Raw genomic sequence first — 25,507 nt, 5'->3', positions numbered from 1 at the left:
AAAAATAATAATAATAATATTTTATTATCATTTGGTTTAAAACTGCATAATTCAATGTGTGAGTTTTTTCTTGATATGCAAAATCAATTTTTAAAAGATGTGTTTTTGAAGATGTATATAGAGAAACCATTGCTAGTGCTCTATGCTGTGGTAATATATTATAGTTTGAAAAAAAATGATTGGCCTTATACAACCAGCTTGTTGGGTCTTCCCTTTTAAAACATGGAAATTCAATCCTTACTGACCTTGAGAATCGATCTCCTACGAGTTCATGGTGCTCATCTCTTCTCTGGTAATGCTGCAATGGTCGAGCATTTCCCTCCAGAGTTTCCTCATGATTCCTCCTTTGCACCTCAGCTGTGAGAGTCGCCAACTATTGCACCGCTGCTTCAAACTGCCTTCTCAATGCTAGGATCTTAGTCTTTGTAGTTTTAAACTGTGAATCCATGGCTTTCTTGAGAGCTGCCATCTCCTCCTGTAATTGATTCATCCTTGTTCCCTCAACCATTGCACTTGTAAATTTTCACACGTATGGATCGAATTCTCTAATAACAGATTTGTCACACGCTCAAGTGGAACCCAGTATGCAATAATATTCTCACTTAAAGGGTGAGGTCCTCTAGAATAGGGAAGAAGACAAAAGAGAGAGAGATGATGAAATATTCTTTTGATTTCTGAGATACCTTACAAAAAATGGCCCCATTCCTATTTAGGGAACCTGTTACTGGTGTATGCCTGTCACTAACAGACTTGTAACAAACTAGACTAACAAACTAATGGCATAATTGTAATTCAAACTACTAACATACATAAGGACATAAATGTAAATGCCACTAACAAGAAACTTGACTTAGCCCATGGGCCTTACATTAAGGCATGAGTTCACTACATAATTAAACTACAATTCTTTAATGATGTTAAGCTCATTATAGGCCCAACTCGGTTATCTAGTCCACGACCTTCATCCAACCCCAATCTTTCCTTTTTACTCGAGCCCTAGCTCCTTCGTCGTTGACAATTGATCACCCTCTCCATGCAAACTTTTCCGATCAGACATCTTTTCCCTTTACGTTGAGCATTCTCTATTTCCTTACCATTGATATAAATTGACATGTCTTCCTCTTTTGTAAGAGTTAGAAGTCTCCATCGATCCTCAACGACTTCCTTTGGAGGACACCCATTCACCACCTCTACTCCTACTAGGCGAGAGAGGAGACAATTTTTGATATTGCTTGTTGATATTGCTATCTGAGTAATGATTAATGAAGTTGTTTATTAATTTTCTTTTTTCTTTTTTAAAAAAGAAAGTTTTCATGCACACTTCTTGGGGTCGTTTATTTATTAGATATTTCTTGTATCTATTATAAATTAATTAAATTTAATAAATAGTATATTTTATATTAATAATACAATAGTTAAATATGTTAGCTACGTGAGAATTTTACTTTACATTACCAAACTATTACCTTTTCTTAACTGCATCACAAATTAATAAAATCACGATTTGACCCCTAAACTATAACCTTTATATTTTTTTAAATTTATGCCCCGAAATCTCAAAATCCTCAATTTACATACCAAACTATCATTTTTTTTTTTTCAATCTACACTACACATTTCCTAAAATACTCCCATAGACAATATAAAAGTAATAAAAACAAAAAACTAGAATTAAAAAAATGAATAACAAAAAAAGAAAAAAAAAGAAATGACGGTACCTAAGGATCACCGGCTTCTTTTCTCTGGTAGCTATTTTGTAATTATTATTTTTAGCTTATTATTAATATTTATTATTATATTCTTATTATATTTTAATTTGTTTTTACTTTATTTTAATTTCTTTTTTTTTTTTAATTTATTATTATTTTTCTTATTTTTTAGTTCAGGAGAAATGTTATAAAAAAATCTTACACTATACACTTCCATCTAATCAATATGTAATTTGTCATTTTATTTTATGTTTAAACACACGTATTTAAATATTAGGATATAGGAATAAAAATGAAAAATTACATGTTTATGGAGGTTTTATCTAAAATTAATCTTTAATCAATTAATCTTATTATTTAATTTAATTTTTAATATTTTTATTGCCGTTCTTTTAAATGATGAATTCAAAAGTTCAAGCATTCGAATTTCGCCCGCTTCTTCTTTTTGCCTTTGGAGATCTTTTAAGGGAACAACAATTACAACATCATCTTCTCGGTCTCACTTCTCACACTACACACGCACACAGAAGCCATGACTGTGGTCTTCGAAGATACCAACTCTGCTCCTGATCCCCTCTTGCCCTGGCTCTGGTCCTCTCCCTCTCTATCTTCTCTGACACTTGCACACAATCGCGTTGGCTTTCATTGTGATGAATTTGTCGCTGATTTTTGTGGTTCCAGGTCGATCAAGAAAGCTCTCGAAGCAGAAACGGGCTCGGGGAACGGTTCGGGGTTAGATCTCAGCAAGCTTCTCTACGATTGCATCGTCACATTCAAGGATGATGACCAGTACCAAAACGACGTTAGATTTCTCCGGATTTGGTTCCTCTATGTAACTTCCTATTCTTCGGTCGTTTTCGTTTCTCGATTCCAACTGCTTGAATATTTTTTTTCATTCTTGGTATGCATTTGATCTTTTGATGGACTTAATTTGGTGGTTTTGGTGTCTGTAGATGGACGTTAGTGAAGATTTTGAGAGTATTTTTAGAGAAATGACCGAGAGTGAGATATGTCTCGGCCATTCTTTGCTTTATGTATGGTATGCATCCTTTCTTGAATCAAAAGGGAAGTTGCATGACGCTCATATGGTTTATCAGTCTGGATTTCTAAGGTCTCTCTCTTTCTCCCTCTGTGCGCGTCTGTGTTTCTTTCCTAGATTGGAGTTTTTTGAGCGTGTCAACTTGTGTCCTAACACTTGCAATGCTGCTCTGCGACTAGAAATGCCAAACCAGTCGAGTTGTTGAAGAAGGCACATGCCCTATTTCTTGATAGAATGTCTGGATTAGTGAATGCTTGTTCACTTCAGAAGGTATTACACATGGCTAAATGGTGAAGGGTGGGAAGGGGGGGGGGTGTTGAAGTGTGTGTTAGTTGAAGTTCATGTCATACGCTGTGAGAAGCTTCATCTTTTTTTTGTTTCCTTTTCCTTTTCCATTTTACAGATTGATGATTGTGGATCCATTGAGTTCGAGACAAGTCATATTAATCCATGGTCCGCCTCCACCATGAAAGACCTATTGAAGAAGCTGGGTCCTCAGATTATGAAATATGATGTAGGACAATGCAGTCACTTCCTTTTGCATAATTGCATTTATTAGTCTCCTCAATAGTTGGCTTTATAATTGCTCTTTGATGCACTTTTCAGGGATACCATTCAAGCCAAAAAGCTTACTCAGGCAAAGTGGCCTTATCTTCTTTGCAGAATTCATCAAGGAATAAGATTATTGAGATAGGTAATTCTTCATACTAAATTTGTTTTTTTTTTGCGACATTTACATGAAACTATCTAAATGCCAATGAGTTTTTAGTTTAACTCAAGGCCTTTTTCTTTCCTCTTTCTTTTTTTAATAATATTTGTAAGTGTAAATTTAGACGTTCTGACTTCTGACCAACAACAATCACATTATAAACAGTGAAAACCCTCTGCAGTTGGTATGTTATAATCCTTGTATCTAACAAAGGTTGACTGCTAATTTCTATAACATTTGTTTAACATTCCAACACAAAGATAGCATCCTTTTTTTTGTTAGAAATATTTTTGGTTCCTAAAATTTTGAGATTCGAGTTTGTTGATCTAGACAAATAGAAGTGCACGTACACTTCTAAACCAGATTGAAAATTCTCGGAAGAACTGGCCTTTTTAGTTACACTAACATAGACTAAAATGGAAGAAAGAGGAGATCTGGCCTCCCCTTCCTCCCCTCTTGCTGTTACATGGCTGTAAAGGAACTTAAAAGAGGCATTCTAGCAATTCTTGCTTTCTTACTGCTTTTAAAGTAAATAATTTTACTCGATCACAAAAAGTGGTGACATCCAATCACATGAAGAGTATAAATAGATACACCTACACATTAGAAGAGAAAAAGAAAGAACTAAATCTTGATATTGAACAAACCGGATAGAAAAGTTGTTTAGAGCTTTCTTGTGGGGTGGCATGGGGAGGAATCCAAACTTCACCTTGTGAGTTGGCAAAGGGTGAGTGTCCATTTGCGAATGGGGGGTTAGGGGTGCGAAATTTGTGTGTATTTAACAAGGTACTATTAGGGAAGTGGTTGTGGAGGTACCAAATGGAAGGGAACTCGCTGTGGAGAGAGGTTATTGATTATAAGTATGGTTGTGTGTGGGGGGATGGTGCTCTAAAGAGGGTAGGGGGTCTTATGGAGTAAGCCTGTGGAAATTCATAAGGGGTGGAACACCTTTGAAAAACATCTCAAGTTTGAGGTGGGTGATGGAACACGTACCCGCTTTTGGTTCGATGTATGGAGTGGGGAGAGTCCTCTTTGCATGGCTTGTCCAGTTGTTTTTAACTTGGCTGGAAATCAGCAAGCTCCAGTTTCAGAAGTTCTGTGCCGTGCCAATGGGATGGTTACTTGGAATGTCACTTTTACAATAAATGCTCAGGATTGGGAACTAGAAGAGCTGGCAGATTTTTATAGTTACTTGTATTCAGCAAAGCTAGGGGCCAATGGGGGTGACCGTATGTTGTGGACTCACACAAGGAAAGATAAATTTATTGTTAAATCCTTCTAGAAGGTCTTGACAGTCCTACAACCCACTTTCTTTCCATGGAAGAGTATATGGAAGGTATTAGTTCCATCTAAAGTTGCTTTTTTTACTTGGACAACTGCTCATGGGAAGATTTTGACGGTTGATAATTTAAGAAAGCGAAGTATGATGATCATGGAGTGGTGCTACATGTGTAAAAAGAGTGGGGAATCGGTAGATCACTTGCTCTTACATTGTGAGGTGGTTGGGGAGCTATGGGCTGGTATTCTTAGTAGAGCTGGGTTGAGTTGGGCTATGCTCAAGAGTGTGGTGGATCTATTAGCATACTGGAATAGATCTTATAGTAGTGTCCAACTAGCAGTCGTGTGGTAGATGATTTCTTTGTGCTTGATGTGGTGTTTATGGTCGAAAATGAATGACAGGTGCTTTAATATCAAGGAGCGTGTAGAGGGAGAAATTTGTAACTTTTTTGTATTCTCTTTTCTAGTAGTTTTCTGCTATTGTATTGAAGGGAGGGAATGTTCATGAGTTTTTATCTTTTTTCTAGCCTACCAGAATGTAATTAAGTGTCTCATTTTGTATACTTCCGGTGTACTTGAGCATCGCCTAATTTCATTCACATCAATAAATATTATTACTTATAAAAAAAAAAATCTTGATATTGAAGATTCGCATAAAAAATATGAGTGAATACCTAGAGAAATATGGTTTTAATGAAAAAACTTTAAGCTCATTTACTATTTTTTCAGAGTTATCAAAGCACCAACCATTGAGTTTTCTCCATAGATATCAAATTAGGCAAGTAGGGATCAAATTCCATTAAACTTCACAATGATGCGACCAAACTATTATCTCCAACACGCAAAAGAATCCACCACACTTCTAGGCATAAGCTGACCCACTCCAAATATATTGGTCCACTGGAAGTATAATATTATAAAGAGTAATGCTAGATACAAGCTTAGGGTATGCAAGCCCTTGCATGCCCTTAGAAAAAAAGTGGATACCATCATAGAAAAATGATTATTTTTAGTGAGTCCCATTTTTTTCCAAAAAGGCTTGTACGAGACGTGCACACCTTAGGCTTGTAGAAATAATGAAGCAGACGATGGTCGACAGATTCTGCACTTCTTCAGCACCTATAACACCAATGAATCACCAACATATGCCTTTCCATAGATTGTTTAACGTGAGAGTCTTTTCTAAGGCAACTGTCTACACAAAACCAGCCACCTTCTGTAGAACTTGTGTCCGCCATGCTTTTGCTTTTTTTTTCCCAAGTAAAAGAACAAATAGATATATTTTATTACAAAACTTAAGGCAGTTCCCTGTATTGAAACATGAGGGGGAACATGTAAAACCTTGAGGCTGCCCCATAATCACATCTTTTTTTGAAAATAAGCTAATTCATTCATCAAGCAAGTGCTGGATACAAAGAGGATAGTCCTCAATAAGTATACAATCATCTTGGCAACTAAGAGCAAACTTTGCCAAATGATGTGCAATTACATTAACTTCCCTATGAACATGTAGAACAGACCAAGAAAGGAACTTGGATAGCATGACCTTAATGTCTCTAATAACAAGACCAGTATCACTCCAACTATCCTCTTTGTGTTGAATAGCTTTCACCACCGATAGAGAGTCACCTTCAAGAATAATATGTTGTAATCCCAATTCTGCACAAAGAGAAGAGGCCCTTTGAGCTGCTACAGCCTCACCAAGGAGTGGATCCAGGAACAAGTCCATTGATGAACACAATGATGCCATAACAGCTCCTTCTGAGTTCCTAACCATCACACCAATCCCCAACCTCGAGTTGCCTTTATCAATGGCAGCATCCCAATTAACTTTGAATACATCTAATGGAGGAGCAATCCACCTATTGTTTTTAGGTGCTTGGATTTCCTTCTGTTTTGTCCCATTCTCCAGCCATAACTTAATGGAAGCCATCTCTGTTTGGACTAGCTTTGACACTTGAGAAGGGGGTTGGAATTGTTGTTCAAAGAGCCAGGTATTCCTTCTAAACCAAATAGCTTTTGCAGTGACAACAAATTCAATGATCTCCAGAGGAGATAAGTGATCCATTATGGAGGTCAGAATATCTTTAAAAGATCTTTCAAGTAAGCTTGATTTCTGAATTCTTTTTGAGCTCATAGACCATACATCTATTGAAGCCCCACAGGACCAGATGGCATGAGTGACTGATTCTGGTTGAAGAGAGCAAATTGGACAGAGGGGTGAATCTACAATTTTTCTTTTGTGTAGGTTCAGGTTAGTGGCAAGAGACTCACAAGCAGCTCTCCAAAGAAAGGATTTAGTGACTTGAGGTACTCGGATACCCCATACTTTGTTCCAGAATCTCGAAATGGGATTCTGAGTTGAAGATTGCCCCACTCTATCCTCTTTAAGTGAGCCTTGAAGGTGATAGGCATTCCTTACAGAAAACTTTCCATTGCTTGAGTATCTCCAGGTCAGCACGTCTTGGCTCCAGCATGGACTAATAGGGATCTGGCTAATTAATTTTGCCTCACAGGCTGAGAATATGTCATAAATGAGAGATAGATCCCACTACATGGTGACTGGGTTGATGAGATTAGCAACTTGAGCTTCAGACTCTAAAATGTGGACAGGAGATTGCACTCTAAATGTAGATGGGCATGGAAGTCATTGATCCTGCCAAATTTTGATTTTTCTTCCATCACCAACTTTCCATATCAAACCTGCCTTAAGTACTGGTCTGGCTAGTAGGAAACTCTTCCACACATATGAATCATGAAGTCTTAATTTGGCTGATAGAAAGTTCGAGGTAGGGAAATATTTGGCTTTGAGAACCTGAGCTGTAAGAGATAGAGGGTTTTGAATGATCCTCCAACCTTGTTTAGCCAGTAATGCTAAGTTAAAATGTTCAAAGTCTTTAAATCCCAAGCCCCCCTTTTGTTTGGATTTCTCTAAAGTTTGCCAGCTTAACCAATGGATTTTAGATCTATGATTGCTTTGACCCCATCAGAAAGATTGCAAAAGCTAGTTGAGGCTTCTAAGAATAGTTTTGGGAAGTTTAACGATCCCCATGCTATAAGTAGGGATTGACTACAGTACAGATTTAAGAAGGATCTTCTTCCCGGCTTGAGACAACATATTACTCTTCCAATTAACCATCTTAGCTTTGACCCTGTCAAGTATTGAGTGAAAAGCCTTGGTTTTATTCTTGCCCACATAGGATGGTAACCCCAAGTATTTATCAAAGGATCCTGAAGCTTTGATTCCTGATTGTTGTAGAATGGCTTGTTGGACCTCAAGTTTGGTGTTCTTGCTGAAAAAGATTGAAGTTTTTTCAAGATTAAGCCTCTGGCCCGATACCTGTTTATAGCTGCTTAATACTTGCTGTAGTCTACACCATTCATCTGGGTTTGATCTGTAGAAAACCAAGTTGTCATCTGCGAAGAAAAGATGGTTCACATGAAAGGAGCCTCGAGCAGTTGGGATTCTAGAAATAACTTCCTGCATCTCAGCTTGATTAAGACTATGACTGAGGAATTCAGAACAAATGATGAATAGGTAGGGAGAAAGGGGATCTCCCTGCCTAATGCCTCTGGAAGGGGTGAAAGTTTCTTGGGGTATTCCATTAACAAGAATAAAATAATTGACAGTGGTAACACACTGCAACACCAGATCTATCCATTCACTCTCAAAGCCCATTTTCCTCATTATTTTACTTAAAAAGTCCAATTCCACTCAATCATATGCTTTGCTCATATCGAGCTTAAGGGCCATAAAGCCATTATGCTTCCCTTTTAACCTTGTTTGCATGGAATGCAGCAGCTCATATGCAACAATAACATTATCTGAGATCAGTCTTTCTGAAACAAATGCACTTTGGGTGAGGGAAATGAGGTTAGGCAAAATGAGCTTGAGTCTGTTGGCAATTACTTTGGAGATGATCTTATAGAAGACATTGCAGAAACTGATAGGTCTGTAATCTAGAACAGATTGTGGGCACTTCTTCTTGGGGATCAGAGAAATAAATGTTTGATTGATTTCTTCAAAACCCTTTCTGGTGTTTAGAACTTCTATGACTGCTACTGTCACTTCCTTGCCTATTGTGGACCAATGTTGATGGTAGAAAGCAGCTGGAAATCCATCTGGGCCAAGTGATCCAAGGGGGTTCATGTCCTTAATTGCATTTACAACTTCATGTTCAGAAAAAGGGCTAGCAAGGGAGCAGTTCATTTCTGTAGTGACTGAGGGAGGGAAGGAGTTCAAGGCAGCCTCGATATTGCTTGGGTTAGAAGAGGAGAATAGGTTTTGATAATAGTCTTGAAAGGTCTTTGCAATCTCTTCCTTATTGAAAGTCACACCCATTTTCACTTTTGATTTGCTTAATTCTGTTCACCTGTTTCCTTTGAGTTGCACACTTATGAAAGTATTTAGTGTTCTTGTCTCATTCCTTAAGCCATCTTTGTTTAGCTCTGTCTCCATTTCAGCTCTTCCTCTTCAATATAACCATCTATCTCACTCTGAAGTGCATTGATTTGACTATTAAATTGACCAGAATTGGACTCTTGTAATAGTCTAAGTTGTTCTCTCTTCTGGTAAAGGAGCCTTTTCTGCTGTCTAAAAGCCTCCTTGCTCCAAATCTTGAGCTTATCCCTGCATACATTCAATCATTCTCGAGTAAAATCAAGCTTGGAAGCCTGAGGGGGTTTCCGTAACCACATAGCTTTAATGAGTTCAGTGCATCCTTCTCTTTTACCCCATGCAACTTCATATCTAAAAATCTTATGCTTAGGGGCTTCTACTTGGGCAGAGTTGAAGCAATTAATAAACAAGGGATTGTGATCTGAACATTGTCCTGGTAGGACTAAGACTTGATTATAATAAAAAAGGTTAAGCCATTCATCATTGACTAGGGCTCTATCCAAACGACATTTAGTGAATTCAGAGCCCTCCCTTTTATTACACCAAGTAAACTTTGACCCTCCAAAGCCAATATCCATAAGTCCACAATCTGATAAGGCTAGTCTAAATTCTTCCATTTGCTTAAAGGGGTGGGTGTTAGAGCCAAAGTACTCATCTTGGAACATGATCTCATTAAAATTCCCCATGCACAGCCAGGGATTATGAGTTCTGGAATGAATAAGCCTAAGGAGATCCGAGCTAGCACTTCTTTTAGCAGTAGTAGGCTGTCCATAGAAACCTGTTACGGTCCATTTCTTGCTTGGGATGTTAGAGGAAGCTGAAATAGATATGTGATTATGAGAGTAGGAATCTAGTTCAACTTTTATTTCTCTTTTCCAAAATATGGCAATACCCCCACTCCTTCCAATACTGTCAACAGAAAAGCAGTGGTCAAAACTTAGTTTGTCTCGGGTAAGTTCTATTCTTTTCCTTCTACATTTTGTTTCGCTCAGGAACACAACATCTGGGCATTTTTCTTTTACCATCAGGTGAAGCTCACGAATTGTTCGAGGGTTTCCAAGCACTCGGCAGTTCCATGCTAAGTGTTTCATGGGGATTGGCAGGGCTGGAAACCAGCCACTGCCAACTGAGCTTGTTTAGCTCTCTTTCTTGTCATGATAATCCCATGAGATTCTGCACCAGGCCTTTTTCTTGATTTAGGGTCACTAGACTCACACATAACCATGTTAGTTGGACTATGGTTTCCTCTAGGCCCCAACTCTCGAGCCCTCCTCTTCCACTTTCTTTTATTAGCAATGCCGGCAGCAGTTTTAGTGGGTGAGTTCTGAGAAGGTGAGCTGCCCTGAACCAAGTTTCTAGTAGGGATCGATGTGTCTTGATCAGTGTGATACAGGGAGGGTTCTAGGATTGAGATGACACCTTTTGAAACCAAAGTGTCCTTAGGATGCATATCAGCCAAGTGGGAAGTCTCAAAGCTATCAGAATTTACCTGGATAGAAGGGTCAGATTGGTCTTTTGTTCTGCACCAGTTGCCCTTTTCGTGTAAAGGTCCCAGAAGTTGGTGGCTGTCAGAACTCCCAAGGTCAGCTTGTTCAACGCCTACTTTGGGTTTGCTAGTGATGTTTTTTCCCATCCCATCATCTTCATATTTGCTTCCTTCACTTTTGTTTTGGCGCCAACTCCTTGTGTTTTCGCAATCACCATCCTTCTTGCTAAAGATTGGAGAGTTCCTCAGCTATGTGCTAGCTCTTAGCCAGGAGCCGAATTGAGGTATTGATCCTTCACTTACATTACACCCCAGAGGAGATATTGAGCAAGACAAGCCAGTATGTTTAATGGCACCATATTGAAAACAGAATAAAGGAAGCCTCTCATACTTAAAAGGAATCCAAAAGCGTTTTCCTCCCATATTGATAAATCTGCCCCGAATGAGAGGCTTACAAATATCGAGTAAAACTCTAACTCTAAGAAAATGACCCCAAGCCATACCACTAGCATCCACGTCAACTGATATAACAGTTCCCGCAGTTGCTCCCACCTTTTCACCCATGGTTTTGTTCATTCATGCAAAAGGCAGGTCGTGTAACTGTATTCAAAATGGTTCCTCCTTAAACTCAATGTCTTTTGGAGCCATGCAACCTTCACAATCAAATAAGCAAACCAAGGCCCTGTCAAAAGACCAGGGTCTTCCCAAGAGTATACGCTCCTTCTCCACATGATTCTGAAACTCAATCAAGAACCTGTTGATACCAAGGTGTTTGAAAGAAACCTGACCCTCTACTTTCCAAGCTTTACTCATGGTATTCCGACAGGCTCCTCTGTTCATTTCTTTCCCCGCAACAATAAGGGCAGCCAAACAATTCCTACTTTTTGCTATAGAAGTTAGAACTTCCTCATTTGGAATGAGGACTTCCTCCTTCTCTTCTTCCGTAAGTTTCAAACCTTCGTAAATGTTAGATAAATCTTCAGCCATAACGTAACTCTTTACCTTGCTTTGGGGGAACACATGGCAGAAACTCTCTTCAGACAAAGTCCAAGAGAGAGCCTCTACGTTTAGAGAACAGTAGAGAGAAAATCTCCACCTTTCTAGGAAAGAGGAGGAGGTCCATAATCACATCTTGGCCAGGTGAAATTGAGCCCGAATGTGTCCTCCATGCTCTTTTAAGTAAAGGAAGTTTTAGCATCCTGATATATCACATTATGAAAGGATTTAGCCTTGGAGACCATGCTTAGAAGGGTTCTACCTGCCCTTGTCTTCTCCACCTCTCCCAATCTTGCAAGAAATAAAGAGATCCACCTCTCAGTCTTGTGCCACCTTGATGAAAGATACATCCCACTGTTGCGAACCATTAGAGAGATGTAAATTATCCACTACGGAGGCTTCTTTAGAACATGCAATGCTAAATAGCTCTGGAAAATTTTCCTTGAGGGACTGGTCTCCACACAACACATCATGCCAAAAGTAAATTTTAGACTATCTACGATTCCAAAGGTAATAAAGCTGAAAACGTCTTTCCACATCTTTCTTATATCCTTCAAAAGGCCAACTCCATATGGACTGTCCTAAGAAGCACATATTTAGCAGCAACCACCAACTTCCATAAGCTCTCTCTCTCTCTCTCTCTGTGTATATATATATATATATATATATATCATTTACATAGCACCATAGCCATATATCCAAGGAGGCATGGTTGATTAGAACTTCGACCAAGAACCAAATGAAAACTATGATTCCTCCCCCAAACCACCCCGCTTCTTCTTTGACTGATTAGCAACACTAGGTAGAGGAAAAGGAGACATAAAATAAGTGGCAAGTGGGTAAGTGTGATAAAGACTTGGATAGATACATTCACTTCCATCCAGCTAACTGACGTTCCATTGTATCAATTTACCATCCCATATAGCTTTAGGCCCCGTTTGGATATTTAGTTGAGATGAGATGAGATTGTTTGTGAATAGTAGTGAGATATTTGAGATGACATGAGTTAGAAATGATTTGAGTTAAATGTTTTATGGGATTTTGGGAAAGGAAAAGTTGTAATACTTAGGTAATGATTAGATGAAAAAGTTGAAGATTTGAAATTGAAAAGTGTTTTTTTGTGTGTTTGTATTTGTGATGTTTGGATATTGAGATGAAATGAAATGGGAAGAGATGAAATGGAAGCATTTCTTTATCCAAACCAGGCTTAGTCTTGAAGGAAGCATCCAATGGGAGACCAAGCTATCCCAATGGCAAGGAAGACACCCTACAATCAATAAAACTCAACAGCCCGAACAGGGAGTAATTTGGATTTGGCCAAATTAACCTTCAGACCTGACACTCCACACCAATATCAAATTTCTAGCTTAAGACTTGATTTTCTTACTTAATATTTAAGTTCTAACTTTTTACAAGAAATGCAAGTGAACCCTTGAGGTTTTTTCTAATACAAATCTTTTCTTGTCACTGTATATTGCACTGAAGTTTTTAGTTGTTTTTCTTTCTCAAATTTTCTCAGTTTAATATTTTATTGTAAGAAGTACCCCAAATACACCTTCTCACCATTACACTTGAGCTAAGGCAAATGGTGCAGAAGATAAATTGTTCTTACTTGTCCGAGTGTAGTTACCATGCAGCGAATTTTGGGTTTTATATAAAAGGAAAAAGTTAGATACTGAGACTCTAGGAGGTCAAATTCTATTACTCTGGATTGTAGGTGGAAAGAAGTATCAGATCACAGGTTGTGCTGGTCAGGGTGGTTTTGCTCAAGTATATAAAGCATATGTCCACAGTAATCCAGATGAAGTTGTCGCACTTAAGGTATGTGCTATTTTAGTATTCTCCTACCGAAAGTGGAGGAGTTGCCTAGTTGGATTGTAACATGGTCTTTGAAATTTCTGACAGATACAAAAGCCTGCTTTCCCTTGGGAGTTCTACATGTATCGTCAACTAGATGAGCGCATCTTAGACAATGAAGTACGACATTTTCTGGTCTCCAATGTTTATTGGTGGTTTCTGCTTTTTATTTATTTACTTATTCTTGTATTTTATCAGAGGTCCAGCTTTGGTTTTGCTCTGAGAATGCATCTCTACTCTGACTGTAGCATACTTGTCTGTGACTATCTGGCCCATGGGACTCTGCAGGTTGGTTTAATTAATTTTGTATCTCGTGTATTATTAGGTTTAGTCTTCTACATTATGCAGACTTTGATGAAAACCTTCTGCAGGATGCCATAAACTCCTATGTAGTCACTGGAAAGTCCATGGAAGAGGAGTTATGTATTTATTACACAGTAGAGATGCTCTACATGCTAGAAACTTTGCATGGTGCTGGCATCATTCATGGTGATTTTAAGCCTGATAATTTGCTTATTCGTTATGCTAGGTAACAGACTCTTCCGTTATTGTTGTGACCGTGTTACCTCTTCTAATGAACTTTGGCGAAACAGATATGCAATTCGTACATTTTTTTTTATAAGTATATGCAATTCGTACATTTTGATGACCAAAGCTTTTGGCTCAATGTTTATTGTTAATTCGTAATGTTGAGTTTATATTTTCATCTTCCAACTTGTTTTTGCTTTTTCTTTTGGATTATTTTTCCGCGTAAATTTGTACATATTATGAGTATGGCTGCTTCTATTCTTATTTTGTAGGAAAAATATTCACCTCTAAAAAAAGGCGACGTTTTCTTCTTGTCAGACTAGTATGATGATATTAATGCATGGCCTGATTGTTAGACACTTATTTTTAAAATCTTAGTTAATAGCTAGACAAAGTTATCATTCACTTTTTCTGCTCATTTACTACTTTCTGAACGAGCCATGTTATAGGCAAGTTATACGTCATCTCAAAAGTGGTGGTATGTGTTGTTAAAGCCTAATCCTTCTTGAAGTGACTAATTTACCAGTACTAATCTCTTTTGTTAAGGAAAGAATTTTAGAATTAGGGTTATAATCATTGTATTAGCTGCTACGTCAACTGTGTTGATTATTCCCACTCTATATGGTGGAGTCCTGAAAAAGAAGAGAAATTTCTTTTGCTCTTACTGTTTTTGTATGTGGCAAACCTTGTTGTTAACATGTCATTAGAGCCCAGGGTTTAGAAAATTTTTAGGGGTTAGTGGTAGTTTTTTTCTTCTTTTTCCGTGCCTTCATTTGCAGTTTGTTTCTCCTTTCCTTCTCTTGTTTAATTCTACCGACTCTGAAACATTTGCAGTATTATGGGATAAGGTCTGATGGCAGTAGTTGAAGATGGATGGTACCATTCATTTCCACGTCGATTGGATGGTAGTTGTCATCATCCTTGTAGGTGTATGGGATGTTATATTATAAAAAAAAGGCGTATGCGATGTTGGTGTGCCTCAAGTTTGGGAAGTTCCCAGAATACATGAATCACAGCTGCTTTGCTAATGGTTTACCTGATACACTTATTAATTCAAAGGCATTGGTGGTTTGTGGTTGTTGTCGTTTGCTATCTTTGGTGGCAGGTTCGTTTTGGTGGTGGTTCTCTGTTAATTTTGTTGATAGTCATCATCCTTGCAGGTGTATGAGATGTTATCTTGTAAAAAAGAAGGTACATGTGAAGTTCATGTGCCTCCAGTTTGAGTAGTGGCCAGCAGACCTGAATCATGGCTGCTTTGGTAGTGGTTTACCCTGTGATATTTACTGAGTCGAAGGCATTGGTGATTTGCGGTGGTTGTGATGATCTGTGGTGGCAGACTTGTTTTGGTGGTGGTTATTGGTGGATTTTGTTGCAGCATATAATTTTGTGTCATTTTTTGTTGTTCCTCAATGGTTTCAGTGGTGGCCACCATCAATGATTATGCTTGTTTTGGTTGGTTTCCAACTTTTGGATCGTCTCTTGATGTGACTGTTTGGGTTGTCATTAGAGTCGTCTTTCCAATGTGGTTTTGGAGTTGTGACAGTTTTTGTGGCCTCAATGAATTGTCGTTATTCATGTGTCTGTCGTTGGTGTACAAGGGTTACAGAAACTTCGGTCCGTATAGTTGTTTTTGTCCGGTTTAGTCCAAATTTTGGTCAGATTATGGTAGCTGGCCGGTTCTTTCAGAGTTTCGACTTGTTCTTGTTTTTGGCTGGTTTTGTTGAAGTCTCGTTCGCCTCATGTTGTTTTTAGTTGGTTCTGTAGGTGTTGGTCAACAGATGGGTGCTGTTGGTGTAATAATATCATCGTCTGTCAAACCTAGAAATAGTCTGGGAGTTTATTTGTTCCAAGTTAAGTTTATATGATTTTTATATGCTCCAACATGACTAGAGGGTAATAGTCATTGTAATAAATGCTAGATCAATTGTATTGATCCACTCTATATGATGAATATAGGGAGAGAGGAGAAATGATCATTTCCTCTGTTTTGTGCCATGCCCTATTTTTAAATCCTTTGTCTTTGCATTTTTACTTGCTATATGGTGCGAATGTTCTTTTCAAACCCTATTTTTCTCCGATGCTCATTTTCCCATTACTGGCATACTAATGGGCTTGTACAATCTGCAGTTGCAGACAGTGTCCTTCAGAACTTAATTATCTCACTTTTTGGCAGGGGCGATCTTACAGAAGATGGGTTACGTGAGCACAGTGGTCCTTGGCATGATCAGGTTACTTCTGTTTGCATCAAAGACTCTTTGGCTAAGTATTTTTATAATGACTCAGAATTTTATCTTCCAGGGCCTTTGCCTTGTTGACTGGGGGAGGGGGATAGACAAACGCCTCTTTCCTGAAAATGCAGAATTTAAAGGAGATTGCAGGACTTCTGGCTTTCGTTGTATTGAAATGCAGGAGAATAAGCCATGGTCATTTCAGGCTAGTCTCAAGTCATATATCATCTCAAATGCAGTTGCTAGCATTATTGATTTGACTTATTAGAACGTCTGTTTCACGTTCCTCCAGGTAGACACATATGGCCTTTGTGTTATAGTCCATATGATGCTGCATAATTCTTATATGGAGATCGAAAAGAAAAAATCATCTGGTGGTGGCTACATTTATTTACCCAAATCATCTCTTAAACGGTAATCTCTCACTTTGCATAGTCCAAGAAATCTGTTGATATTAATGAGCTCTGTCCTTTAGTTTGTTGGAAAATCATGTCAATAGTTTATTTCTCTTGAAGTAATGGATGGCAGAAATTATTCTCCCTCCCATCTTTAACTTTCATACTTCGTGTTCAATTGGCTTCAGATATTGGAAGGTTGAACTCTGGAAGGATTTGTTTACCCAGCTGCTTAACATGAGTCCTGGCAGTGATGACAAGAAGTTGCAGAAATTGAGGGAATCATTCCAGGATTACATGTGCTCTAAACCTCAGTTCATAAAGAAACTAAAGGAGTTACTGGTGAAGCAAAGGGCTTCTTTGTGTTCTGCATAGTCTGTCTGGACTCTGGTCATGCTTCTGAATTGTAACTCCTAAAGTTCTGGAATTGTCAAATTTATTCACTGCAACAAAAGCAAAATTAGAAGGTGAAAATAGTTTTTGTTATTCTCACCTTGACATGAGTACACATTCACGAACCTCATTTTAAGATTGTTAAATTACCTTTTTAACTTTTCAAAAAAGTTCCCTTCCTGAAGTCAGTATAGTTCGCTGGAGGATTTCTCTGATGTTTGTATGCACATTTGTAATGAATGTTGAGAGCTCATATGTTTGTATATTTTTTCTTTAACGTTCATAGGCAGTGTAACATATGTATATCTCCACTCACTGGCCTCTCAGTTTCATACTTTTTTTTTTTTGGGTAATATTTAAGCATGCTTTGTTCCTGTTACTGTTTTGGCACACTTCATGTAGCATCCCTGAAAGCCTTTGTTATTTTTAACAGGTAAAAGGAAGTGCTGCAATCCTAAAAACCTTTCTTGTTGCTTTTCAAAATTATTGTGTACCAAAAAAATTCACAAATTCTCTTTGGATTGTAATTTTACCCTCCTCTTGCAATGCTTTCATCCAATTCAGGTGTTCTTGCTGAGAGAACATGTCAATGACCCATTATTGTCTCAAGATGACAAGATATGGACAATGCAGTTGTTTCTTGTTTTGTTATGTTACGCAGTTTAGATGAGATGAGATGAGATATTTTGTTGAAAGTTAAATAAATATTGTTAGAATATAATTTTTTAATATAATTTTTATTTTGAAATTTGAAAAAGTTGAATTCTTTATTATATTTTGTGTAGGAGTTTGGAAAAGTTATAATGATAAAATGAGATGAGATGAGATGTTTTGTGTATCCAAATTGGGCCTTAACATTACACCACGCTATATTTTGGGCATGGGGTCTTATATCGGTGCTTTTCAACCAAAAGAAACTTATTTGAACCTTGATCATGGAAGCTAGTAGGCATATGCATTCCCTGCCCTGCCCTGTCCATCTGATTGGGATCGGATTTGGAGTACTTTGTTGGTTTCAAGTCATGAAGGCAGGACTAGAGTTAGAAAGCAATACTTTAAGGGATTTGAACTACTGTGGAGATGAAATGATCCATGCATGGTATATCCTTTTAAGTGGTTATGAACCCTTGAGTTGCAAATGCTTTTCGGGTATAGAATTTGTTCTGTAAATGACTGAATTTATTTAAAATCAGGACTTGATGTCAACTAGATCTTTACACACATTAGCTTTCTGCTGAAGAACAGAGAAAAACACCCACACTAGATTGAATCCACTAAAAAATAAAAAATAAAAAATAAAATTAAGCAAAACAAGAATAGGATGGTTGTACACCCCATAAGATGTGATTTGGCCATTCAACCCCTTTTTTAGGTGGTTTTACGACCACTCCATTTGGCTACTTGTTAAGACCCCATAAAAAACCGCTCTAGGATATAGTCCTAGGCATGCATGGACAATCAAGATTGGGCTACTTCCGGAGTCAAGGCCAACATTAGAGGACTTTTCTAGGGGTATAGTGTATGCCCTAGGAAGATTGCAAGAATGACACGGGTCATTTAGAACATGGCTCATGTTTCCCCTCTTGATCTTGCCATGGTTCAGCCTTGACAGCCCTTTGACATTGCTGCTGACATGCCAGGACAGCCCCTTGACACTGTTGCTGACATGCCATGATAACCCCTTGACACTGTCCCTAACATGCCTTGACAGTCCATGGCACATGCCTTGACACTGTCCCTAACATGCCATGGCACACGCAGCAAAGTGCCCAGCTGCAGCCCAGTGCCTATCAGCATGCCCAGCAGCCCATCAGCATGGCCAGTAGTCAGCCCCAATGCCCACCAGCCTACCCAGCAGCATCGGCAAGCCCACAAGCATGCCATGGCCCCTGCCATGGCACGCCTAGGATTGGACCACGGACATGCCATGGCGCCCACCTGACAGCACCAAGACAGCTCCACAAGCATGCCATGACATGCCCTTAACAGCCCAGGGTGAGGCTAGTGACATGCCTCAGCGTGCACTAGTAGCACATGGCCTGACCATCAGCACGCCAGGGCCATGTCAGGACAAGCCCAAGCGCATCAGCCCAACATGCATGCTCAGTGTGCACGCCTAGTGCCCAGGCCAATGCACACGCCCAGCGCGCGAGCAGCCCAACGCCAAGCCCTTGCTTGGGCCATGCCCATGACCCATGTCATGGGCCAACCAAGGCCACCAAGGGCCAATGCCGTGGGCTCCCATAGGTTCCACACCACTATCACTTGTTTATTTATTTATTTTATTTATTAAGAGACCTATTAGGGTTTCCACTTTGTATTCTCTATAAATAGGACCCTTAGTCATTTAGTTTACATCTTTTGAACTTTTGGCAAATTCCTTAAGTGGGTAGATAATTGTTTTTGAGATCACCCTTTCGGTGCTAGGCACTTGGGCTACTTGGGTGAAATTCGTGAATCTCTAGTAGAGGATCATCACCTTGCAATTCGTGAATGGGTGTTGTCCACTTAACTATCTTTGATTCATCACCTTGCAATTCGTGAATAGGTGTTGTATCGCTTATCTTTCAATCTTATGAGTACTTCTTTATTCCATTCAATTATATTCATTGTTCTTAGATTTCCTATCTTGTTTTTCTACACTTTCTTGCATATTAAAATATTCACATAAATTAAAAAGAGTCTTCATTTTCCTTTATTGAGTCCATTCATCTTTGTGCATTCTTGACTTGGTGGTGAAGTTGTTCATCATTGTGTTCTTGAATGTTCATACGTGTTCATCCATTTTTCTTAATGTTCATATCTTTTCTTGCATATCAAAATATTCTTATAAACCATAAAGAGAGTCTTCATATTCCTTTGTTAAGTCTATTCATCCTTTGTTCATACTTTTCCATCTTGTTCATCCATAATGTTCATCCAATTTCCTTGCATCCATTCAATCATTTCCACACACAAATTTCGACCACCACATGTGTTTTCCCTAATTTCCATATTTGGCCATATCCCAAAACACTCTTCATCCAATTCAACTAAGCCCTAGCCGAAATTCCCTTGTCTCATTCTTTCCATAATTACCACTTACCATAACTAGCCTCCATCATATCCATAGACCTCCAAAACACTTATCTTCCATAAACCCTAGCCATCCCTCAAGAGCCCCACTTGGCAACTTCCTTAACTTTAGGAAAGTAGACTCATCCCAATCAATTCTCTTAATTCTAAGAACTTTTCTAAAATCACTCCATCCCTCCAATCACTCTATCAATCACTTAAATCTCTCAACTTCTTCCATACACCTAGTCAACCAAAAACTCCATCTCTTGCCATATTCAAATCCTACATTCTTTATATTATCTTAGTCAATCCCTTAATTCTAGGAATTTTTTAGAATCACTCAATCCCTCTAATCACTCGACAAATCCCTAAAATCTTTCAATTCCTAGAATCTCTCAAGTCAACCAAAGACTAACAACATCTTGCCATATCCAAATCATATCTCAACATATTCAAATTCAATCCTCCAACTCCAAATCCCTAAACTCAAGGAACAATCATTGACTTATTCAAACTCCATCTCATCTACCATATCTAATCTCTCATTTTCTAGAATCACTCAAAGTCAATCAAAGACTTCCATACTTTTACCATATTCGGCCAACCCTAGCCACATTTTTCCACATCATTCCCAAACCCTAGCATCTCATCCAAGACTCCAACCATAGTCAATCTCTTCCCAATCTCGAAATCATCCTTAGCTACCACATAAAATCCTAGCTACACTTCACTATACCAACTCTAATCATCTTCCAATTGTCTCCAACATCAAGGGCAACCTTCAAGCCATTCTACTTAGCATCAAACACCCATATTCATCACTTAGATCACCCAAACTCATTATCATCATCATTTCGTCAATAAACAGCATACCTTCATCAACCTAGGAATTCATCTTTACCATCATACATTGCCATTATTGTTCAAAGTCCAAGCAAGAGGGCTAAGGCAATCAGTCATCACAAGGAGAACCAAGGCAAGAACAACTCAATGTTTAGGGACTAGACTGAGGTTCCTAACACCACCCTCCAATTGGGTGGTCTACAACCACCTTGTCGAGGGTGTTGAGATCCACCCCAATCAAGGGTGGTTTGCCGTCACCTAAGGTGGGCAAATCAACCCTTAGGCGGTTTCAACTCTTATTTAAAAAAAAAAAAAATATTTAACATGATCAAGTACATGCAAGTGTAGCTAAAAAATCATATAATTCCTACGTACGTGTTCCTGAAATGAAGTTGCTAAACCAACAACATCCATGAATTATGCTAAAAGGGTTATTCAAGATATCCTATTTTAAGAATTTAATGTTCAAAAATAGTAACTTTTAGGCCTCGTTTGGAAGTTGGACTGATCATCTTAGTTCAATTTAATTTTAAGCTAAGTCTAATATCTAATACTCAACTCTCAAATCACTAAACTCATCTCAACTCAACACCTCTTTATGAGACCTACAACATTTTTCAAGTCAACACCTCTTTACACTTGGGACCCACAACCTTTTTTAACTTTCCATAATACATTTAGACTCATCTAAGGAGACCTACAACATTTTTCAAGTCAACACCTCTTTACACTTGGGACCCATAACCTTTTTTAACTTTCCATAAATACATTTAGACTCATCTAAGGTGGTCCTTACAAAACTCACTTCATCATCTCAACTCACTACTATTCATAAAGAACTCAATTCATCTCCACATTCAAACGGGGCCTTAATATCTGGTAAAGTAGAATGCGTCGTGGCCTTTGGCTAAAATATATAAGCTTCAAACCATTGGCAAGATTGGCATATCCATAAGGTTAAAACAAACCTCATTCATATAAATTATAAACGAGGAAAAGGTTCATCCAATGTATCGAAGGATGCAACCATGCTCATTTGAAAATAAACGAGACTTCATTGAAAAACGAGCTCCTAAACACTCATATTAACGGGATTGTACTTTTTTTATTTTTATTTAATTGATTCATGGAATGCTTGCCTCTTTTAGAACGGCTATGGAACTCGATAACATTTTAGGATTGGGATGTCATACCACTAATCTAACCTAATCCTCCATTTTTATAAACCTTTTCATCATGAGTCGATTAACTATTTTTTTTTTCTTGAACCATATATTGTCTTTTTATTCATTATGCAGGAATTCAGGGAGGCTTAAATACACTGTATGTTTGTAGGATTGAGAGAGGTAACTTAGCGTATGTTTTGGAGAGATAAAAATTTTCCCAATCAGGCCAACCCGATTGGCCTCGTGAAAGCCCACAAACCAAATACCATAAACCCATTGAACGAAAAGTAAGGAGGGCCATGGCGTGCAACCTTGAGAAGATTTTGCTAGGATATTTGAGTCCTATTAAGGATATAATCATTGAGGAAATCTCAAGCCTTCCTAATAAGGATAGGTATCTGAGATATTTGTTGGTAACAATTTATTCTTATAAGATTATTGCCTAATCGAAACTGGATATTCATCACACACAAAATCATAGGAGCATATCATGTAGTTATACAATCTTTATCATTGAGCAAGCGCCTATATATCTGGCACCAAATGATAATTTGAGGTAATTCTCTATGATCCTACTAAATTCATACTTCACAATTCTTAACATTGACTTAGGCATCAGAAGTATTGTCCACCTACCGAGCTCTTACGTTTATTGTGTTGCAGGTTGATTGAGTTCTTTAGTAGTACTGCGAAACACGTCTTTAATATGTATACTTCCCACAACAAGTGAAGCTTAGGCTGAATTATATATATATATATATATATATTATTGGCACAAGAGCCGAGAGTACGAAGTCTTGGCTAACCTCGAGTAATTTAAAGAAAAATTCCATCAATTCGATGGATTCCAAAAATTGTATGTATCCAAGAAGATTTGAATTTTAGACGTTGAGAAAGCATACTATCAAAACCAATCCCCATCCACTTGAGGCAATCCCTAAAGGTTAAGTTAATGCCAACTTTAATAGGTAATATTTGTGCCAAGAGGAATTTTGACAAATGCATATTTGCAGAAGCTTTGGAGAAGATGAAATGCATCTTGCATCAACGGGGAGATCATCCAATTAATGATAATAGTTGGGTGGGAGAATGCCTGTATTACAATTGAATGGTATTGAAATCAGCATGAGTTACAGTTGTTAGAGCCAGACTAGTATGTAGCTTGCGCCACTGTCATTGATGGTTCAGCAGTTGGAGTTGAGAAATAATCTTGCACAATATCAACATCACACATTATGTCCTTCTCTTCAAATTTAATTATCTAATTAATTCAAATAATTACATAGGATATCAATTTCTTTTTATTGGAATTCTATAATTTAATTCATGAGAAATAGAAAACATAAAATGCGAGACTAAGATGTCATTTATTAGAATATATTTTTTAAATATTATTTTTATTTTGAAATTTAGAAAAGTTGAATTATTTATTTTATTTTATGTGATAATTTGGAAAAGATGTAATCATTAGATGAGATGAGATGTGATGAGTTGAGAAAACAAACGAGACCCCTGATTGATTTCACATGATATCATCCCATTTCATCTCATCTCATTTCAAGATTCAAATACCATTTAAACACACTTTTCAATTTCAAATTTTCAATTTTCAACTTCTTCATCTAATCATTTCAATTTTCTCAAACTTTCAAACAAAATACAAAAATATTTAATTTTCTTTTTTAAATCCTTACATAAAAATTATATTAAAAATTTATATTTTAACAATAATTTTATAATAATTTTATTTAATTTTTCTCTATTCTTTTCCAAAACTCCATAAAATATTTTAACTCAAACTATTTTTAACTCGTCACATCTTAACTCAAATATTTCTGTAACAGCCTGCTAGAAATTCACTAGTGAAATTTCTATTGACTTTAGGAACCTCGTGAAACCCCATAAATTTTTACGAATCTACCAATCGCACAGGTTTTAGTCTGTGAACATAGTTAGTGTTATCACTCACTATGGTGCTAGAAATATGAGTTTAATTATTTGAAGTAGTTAGAAGTGTCAGAATGTATTTTGGTCTACGCCATTAGACTCCGTTGATTATTTAGAATTTTATGGCGCAATAGCTCATTTTCATAATTTCGGACGTTACGCGTGTTCGAAATTGTGAAATTATTTTTAGGAGCACTTCGGGGTTGAATTTCGGTAAACGATTTTCACTATAAGTTAATATGAATATTTAGGATTTTTCAGTACTAAGTTTATTATGCATTTCTTTGGAGTGAATAGTAACCTCGATAAGTGCATCTAGTGCAATGTTTTTAAAATCACAATATAGAATGTCGAAATTAGGTTAGAGAAGTTTTATTTGGATACTTGGCAGGATCTTAACCACACATAGTAATAGTATTAGACACTTGGCACCATAAGAAACCATTAGATGGATTTGAGAAGGAAATCAAGGTGTAAGATCATGCCACCTGAGCAAAACTTTGTTTCGTCTGATCAACCAAATTGTGCCAGACCAAAGAAAGTTTCAATCCTAACGAAACCCTAAATGGTTAGAATTCAATTGAAATCCCAAAGGGTTAATTGAAACCGAAACCCTAAACGGTTTCCCAAACCCTAAAGTTGGCCTCCAAACCCTTTTTAACCCGATTTCTAACATTGTATTTAATTACTTGATTAAATCACTTTCACATGTTATTAATTAATCAAATCCTTGTTATGACATCATTATCCAACATTTTAAACCTTGAAAATTTGATTAGGCCAAGAAAAATTAGTTTTGGGCTTGATAGCATCTCAAACCCTAAACAAACCCACTTAAACCCGAAATTGAAGCCCACTTAGTTGGGGCACATCAAGGCCCACAAATTTAGCCACCTTGGCAAAGTTTGTTGAAGAATTTTCCTCCCCCACATGGCAGACCATCCACTGCCATTGACTGCACCCAATAGTGCTGATGGGAACCAAGGTGGGCCTAGTCTTAAAGATCATTTGCAAATTCCAGATGGGCCAATTACAAGATCAAGGGCCAAGAAGATCAAGGAAGCAATGCACGGATTGATGCAATCCACTTGGGTTGAAGCTAGCAAGAGCCCAACACTCAAGATGGGCTTGAAAGAAGGAGAACCAGCTTTGATCCACTTTATTCAAGCTGTGGAAGACATGACTTAGAGATACGGCCTATTGTTATTGGAGGCTTCTAATTTGGTTAAATGATTTATTTTACTAGTTTAGAATAAGTGGGCTTGAAGATGTTTGGCTCACATGTCTTATTTCTTATGAACTATGTTTTTGGGAAGGCCTTGTATTTTGGCCAAGGGCTTATTTGGAAAGTTACATTTTAAGAACTAGGGTTTCATCAATTTATTGTAGGGGTTACTGTAGCCGCGGGTACTGTAGCCGGTACTGTTCATCAAGGGTAATTTTGGGTAAAAGGGGCTTTATTTTGGCTAGGGTTTTG

At 37.7% G+C, this 25,507-nt stretch overlaps 1 protein-coding gene across 1 annotated transcript; it reads left to right on the top strand.

Moving 5' to 3' along the window:
* The first annotated feature begins 2,140 nt into the window (after nucleotides 1-2,140).
* On the top strand, nucleotides 2,141-17,316 carry LOC121250744 (mitotic checkpoint serine/threonine-protein kinase BUB1). Its single transcript, XM_041149944.1, has 14 exons — nucleotides 2,141-2,300; nucleotides 2,391-2,541; nucleotides 2,663-2,820; nucleotides 2,928-3,018; nucleotides 3,152-3,262; nucleotides 3,355-3,442; nucleotides 13,334-13,437; nucleotides 13,522-13,593; nucleotides 13,672-13,761; nucleotides 13,845-14,002; nucleotides 16,175-16,229; nucleotides 16,300-16,434; nucleotides 16,522-16,643; nucleotides 16,813-17,316. The coding sequence occupies exons 1-14, from the start codon at nucleotides 2,242-2,244 to the stop codon at nucleotides 16,997-16,999; spliced, it is 1,581 nt and encodes a 526-aa protein (XP_041005878.1). The 5' UTR covers nucleotides 2,141-2,241; the 3' UTR covers nucleotides 17,000-17,316.
* The last annotated feature ends 8,191 nt before the right edge of the window (nucleotides 17,317-25,507 follow it).

This window comes from Juglans microcarpa x Juglans regia, chromosome 2D (genome assembly GCF_004785595.1).
Source record: "Juglans microcarpa x Juglans regia isolate MS1-56 chromosome 2D, Jm3101_v1.0, whole genome shotgun sequence".
NCBI lineage: Eukaryota > Viridiplantae > Streptophyta > Magnoliopsida > Fagales > Juglandaceae > Juglans > Juglans microcarpa x Juglans regia.
Note: the sequence above shows the minus strand (reverse complement) of the source record. Positions and strands in the feature narration are given on the sequence as shown.